Source organism: Palaemon carinicauda, chromosome 9, assembly GCF_036898095.1.
Source record: "Palaemon carinicauda isolate YSFRI2023 chromosome 9, ASM3689809v2, whole genome shotgun sequence".
Classification (NCBI taxonomy): domain Eukaryota; kingdom Metazoa; phylum Arthropoda; class Malacostraca; order Decapoda; family Palaemonidae; genus Palaemon; species Palaemon carinicauda.
Genome location: NC_090733.1, coordinates 32745365 through 32750364, shown reverse-complemented (window position 1 = coordinate 32750364; position 5000 = coordinate 32745365). Strand labels below are relative to the sequence as shown.

At 33.8% G+C, this 5000-nt stretch overlaps 1 protein-coding gene across 1 annotated transcript in view; it reads left to right on the top strand.

Annotated features, from left to right (window-relative positions):
- Positions 1-5000, top strand: part of LOC137646335 (uncharacterized) — an 11487-nt gene that overhangs the window by 81 nt on the left and 6406 nt on the right. The window contains exon 1 of the mRNA XM_068379444.1: positions 1-701. This exon is cut by the window's left edge and continues 81 nt beyond it. Within this exon, the coding sequence (XP_068235545.1) occupies positions 1-701 (701 nt within the window). The remainder of the gene's footprint in view (positions 702-5000) is intronic.

Genomic DNA, 5000 nt, shown 5'->3' with positions numbered 1-5000 from the left:
AATCTAACAAGAGAACTCAAGAAGGAAGGTATTTTACCTGAAGGCACATCGGAAACTTTGCTTTGGAGAGTAATTCACAAGATTGGATTTCGATATAAAACGACACGACAAAAAATATATGCTAGAAAAGAGTCCTTAGACATAGTATGTAAAAGGATCCGGGCTCTCAGAGCTCTCAAACAGTATCGTGAGGAAGGAAGACAGGTGGTCTATTTAGACGAAACATGGTTTACGACAAGGATGAGCCACAATAAAGAATGGGTAGGTACAACTCAACCATCCACAACTAACACACATAGCCGACAGGTTCCGCCAGGAAATGGTGAACGCGTTGTTGTGGTAGCAGCTGGTACCAACAAGGGCTTGATTGAGGATTCATTTCTTTGCTATACAGCTAAGAATAGTAGTAGAGACTATCATGGTGAAATGAATGCTGAACTCTTCCAGCGATGGCTGACAACCAAATTACTACCATCATTAGAGGACCCATCAGTTCTGGTCATCGACAACGCTCCTTACCACAGTCGCCTTACAGAGGAGAGCCACTGTCCAACTACTGGCACCAAAAAAAACGATCTAATAAAATGGTTGCAGCAGCGCAATATCACATACCCACCATACGCTTTGCGACCTAAACTACTCAAAATATGCAAGGAAAATCGACCAACCCCCAGATTCACAGTGGACAATACCATTCGCCTGTGGGGTCATGAAATAGTGCGGCTACCACCAGCACACCCGGAGCTAAATGCTATTGAGCAAGTATTGGGTGTCATGAAGAAGTACGTTCGATCATCCCTTCACCATTTTACACGAAAGGACCTCACTGCAAGATTGAATGAAGCCAAATTGTGTGTGACAGAGGACGTGTGGGCAAATGCTTTTCGGCGCTCTGAATACTTTGAGAGAGAGTACTGGTCATTTGATAATATCCATGACAGTGTGGATCCCATCATCATAAGTCTCGCCAGTGACGACGAAGAGGAAGAATTTATTTCAGACAGTTTTGATGGGTAATAAAAAGTGAATGTGAATAATATATATATATATATATATATATATATATATATATATATATATATATATATATATATATATATATATATATATATATATATATATATATATATATAGATATATAAATTATGAATATATATATATATATATATATATATATATATATATATATATATATATATATATATATATATAATATATATATAAATTATGAATATATATATATATATATATATATATATATATATATATATATATATATATATATATATATATATATATATATATATATATATATATATATATATATATATATATTCTATTTCAGTCCTGTAACTTTATTCATTATAATGTTAGCTGTTATACTACTAATTATGTACAATACATTTATTGTTAATAAAGTATTACTATTCTTCCACCTCCATCCAACCCTCAGCCATATTAAATATTTATAATGACCATGTTATGTGCGCATCCTCAACAATCATTCCATAACTTCAACACAATAATGACTGCATTCCTGTATTGAAAGATAAAAACACCTTATCTCTATCAAAGATATAATTATATATATATAATTTCTTGTACTGATATAATGAGGGGGCGTGGCAGGTGTAAACGTCACGGGCCTCACGTCATAGTTAACATACGTCATTCTGCTCCTAGTTGCCAGGTCTTAATTTCCGTTCTCGCCATAACCACAGAATTTAGATGACATTTCTCTATATAAAGTAAGACAATAATGCGGAGTAGATGCTTGAATCCATTTTTCTTAATTAGGTCGGTGTCTCAAACTCAGGTGGTTTCAGTTTCACATTAATCAGAAGCCTAGTTCATTAGTTATATTAAAAAAGAGGGTGCCAAGGTCCGTGAAATACACAGTAGGCCTCTTTAACTTTGGTTTTACCGGCTCAAAGTACAACTTCCCTCAAAGCATACACAAACAGATGTATTTTTACACCTGACACTAATATGTCCCATGCTGGCAGATAATGAGAAGTCAGAATATGGGTTTGGTTCATTTATTACAAAAGGTTTGTTCGTATGTACACCATACACAGCTACCCTCTCAGTTGAGAGCCTTGTCTACTCGAGCACCCTAAGGCAACTAAACACCCCTCGCTATCAAAATGCAAACTTTCTAAAACAACATGCTGAGTTATGGGGTTTTGTGGAATTCTCATAGAGCACATATCTAAATACAAGAATTAAGATATATATATATATATATATATATATATATATATATATATATATATATATATATATATATTTATATATGCATATACATATATATATATATATATATATATATATATATATATATATATATATATATATATAATATATATATATATATATATATGTATATATGTAGATATATATATATATATATATATATATATATATATATATATATATATATATATATATATATATATATATCTACATATATATATATATATATATATATATATATATATATATATATATATATATATATATATGTGTGTGTGTGTGTGTGTGTGTGTGTGTTTGTGGGTGCGTGTGTCTTTATGTGTATGCATGCATATTGTGTTAATTATTAAGGCACTGAAACTTTAAACTTTATAATAACACATAAGTGAAGATCTCGTTATTTAAACTTTTGTATATCCATCAGTCATCGAAATCTTATCTGCTTAAGCTTGACGTGTGGAAATCAGAAGATTCATGTAATTTTAGATGTTTAAGATACAACAACAAGACTTTCCTGTTATATAATTTGCTTCAAGAAAATTTGTATCGAGTACTTTAGTATTTTATAGGAAAATTGCGAAATATAAAATTCCATCAACAAGTTTATTGAATGGTAAGTTATTATATTTTACCATTCTATATAGTTTATAGGATATACAGTATATGCCATATGTATTGTTCATTTGATTCAAACAGCTTAATACCCTGTAAGGTTCTATTAAGTTATATGAGGAATTTATACATATTTATGGCAAATGTGATAAAATATTTTACATATGAGCTGGCAAAGGCTGATACTTGAAGATACAGTTATAATGACTTGAAATTATTTTTGATATCTCAGAGAATCTTTAGTCCATGAATGGAAACTCCATTTGCTCTTGGATAGAGTGAATTAATTTGAATGTCTAAAGAGTTCTTATGATTTTGTATAACTTTTTTTTTTTTAATTCTTTTACTATGCTTATGTTCACTACCTCCATCAGAAGTATGTTTTATGTAATAGCCATTTTCTATGCTAGGAAATTACCACATTGAATCTAATCACACCAGTTTTAATGTATTGTTTTTGAACTGAAAATTATCTTAGTGCTGGGAATATTTTGGTGGCTATAGGTTGTATTGCTTGTAGTCTATGTATGTCTTAGTGAACGCTTGGAGACCAGGATTAGACTCTTCTATTGTAGATATGGTCTTACTAGTGATATGTACAGCTGCAGTAAAATGCCTTAATGTAACCTATTTGTTTATGTGCTTTCTTTTCAGCATTTATGCTTAGTTTGCTAAACCACAAAACTTTTTTGATGATAATGCCATGATGTGGCCCTGGTTTGCACTTTCTGCACTTTCTATATCAGAGAGAGAGAGAGAGAGAGAGAGAGAGAGAGAGAGAGAGAGAGAGAGAGAGAGAGAGAGAGAGAGAGAGAGAGAGAGAGAGAGAATGGAACTCCTAAGATGCCTATTTTTTCAGTCAAACGTATTGGAAATTATACAGAGAAACTCAAGGTGTTACTCGAATTAAAACTCAACTCCGGAAATAGGATAAATGCCATAAACACATGGGCAGTACTAGTAATCAGATAGAGCGCAAGACTAGTAGAATGGACGAAAGCAGAACTACACAGCATAGAACATAAAATAAAAACACTTATGACAGTTCAGAAAGCACTACACCCAAGAGCAAATTCACACAGACTATACTTAACACGAAATGAAGAAGGGGCTATAAAAAACCAAGAGATGATGGAAACCATCAGGAAAGAATATACACAGAGACTCAAGGCGATATTCAAGTCAAAACTCAACGCCGGAAATATGATTAAAGCCATAAACACTTTGGTAGTGCCAGTAACCAGAAAGAGCAGAAGGAAAAAGTACACAACATAAAACACAAAACCAGGAAACATTTGATAATACACAAAGAACTATATCAAAAAGCAAATACAGACGGACTATACATAATAGGAAAGGAAGGAGGGAGACGATTACTATGTATAGAGGACTGCGTCAATATCGAGATAGAGCACTGGGGCAATATCTGAAACCGGTGAAGACGAGTGGCTCAAGAGTGCATGGGAAGAAGGGCTGATAAAAGTAGACGAAGACCCAGAAATATATAGAGACAGGAGAATGGCAAACAGAACAGAGGACTGGCACAACCAGCCAATGCACGGACAATACATGAGACAGAGTGAAGAACTAGCCAGCGAGGCCACATGGGAATAGCAGCTTAGGGGAGAGCTTAAGAGGAAACCGACGGAATGATAACAGCAACACAAGATCAGGCCCTGAGGACCAGATATGTCCAAAGGACGATAGAAGGAAATAACATCTCATCCATATGTAGGAATTGTAATACGATAATATTGAACAATACCCCACACAGCAAGTGAATGTCCGGCCCTTGCACAGAACCAGTACAAAAAAAAAAAAAAAAAAAAAAAAAAAAAGCTAGATTCAGTGGTAGGAGCCCTCCACAAGGGCCTGTGCAAGAAACATCAGCTACCTTGCAGTAATCAGTGGTACGAGCACCAACCTGAGGGAGTGATAGAAAACGATCAGACAAAGATCTTCTGGGATTATGGTATCAGAACATATAGGAGGATACATGCAAATAGAGCAGACGTAGCGTTGATGGACAAACTCATGAAGAAGGTAACACTTATTGATGTCGCAATGCCAGGGGACTCCAGATGTGAAGAGAGACAGCAAAAAGAAAATGGATAGGTATCAAGACCTGAAAA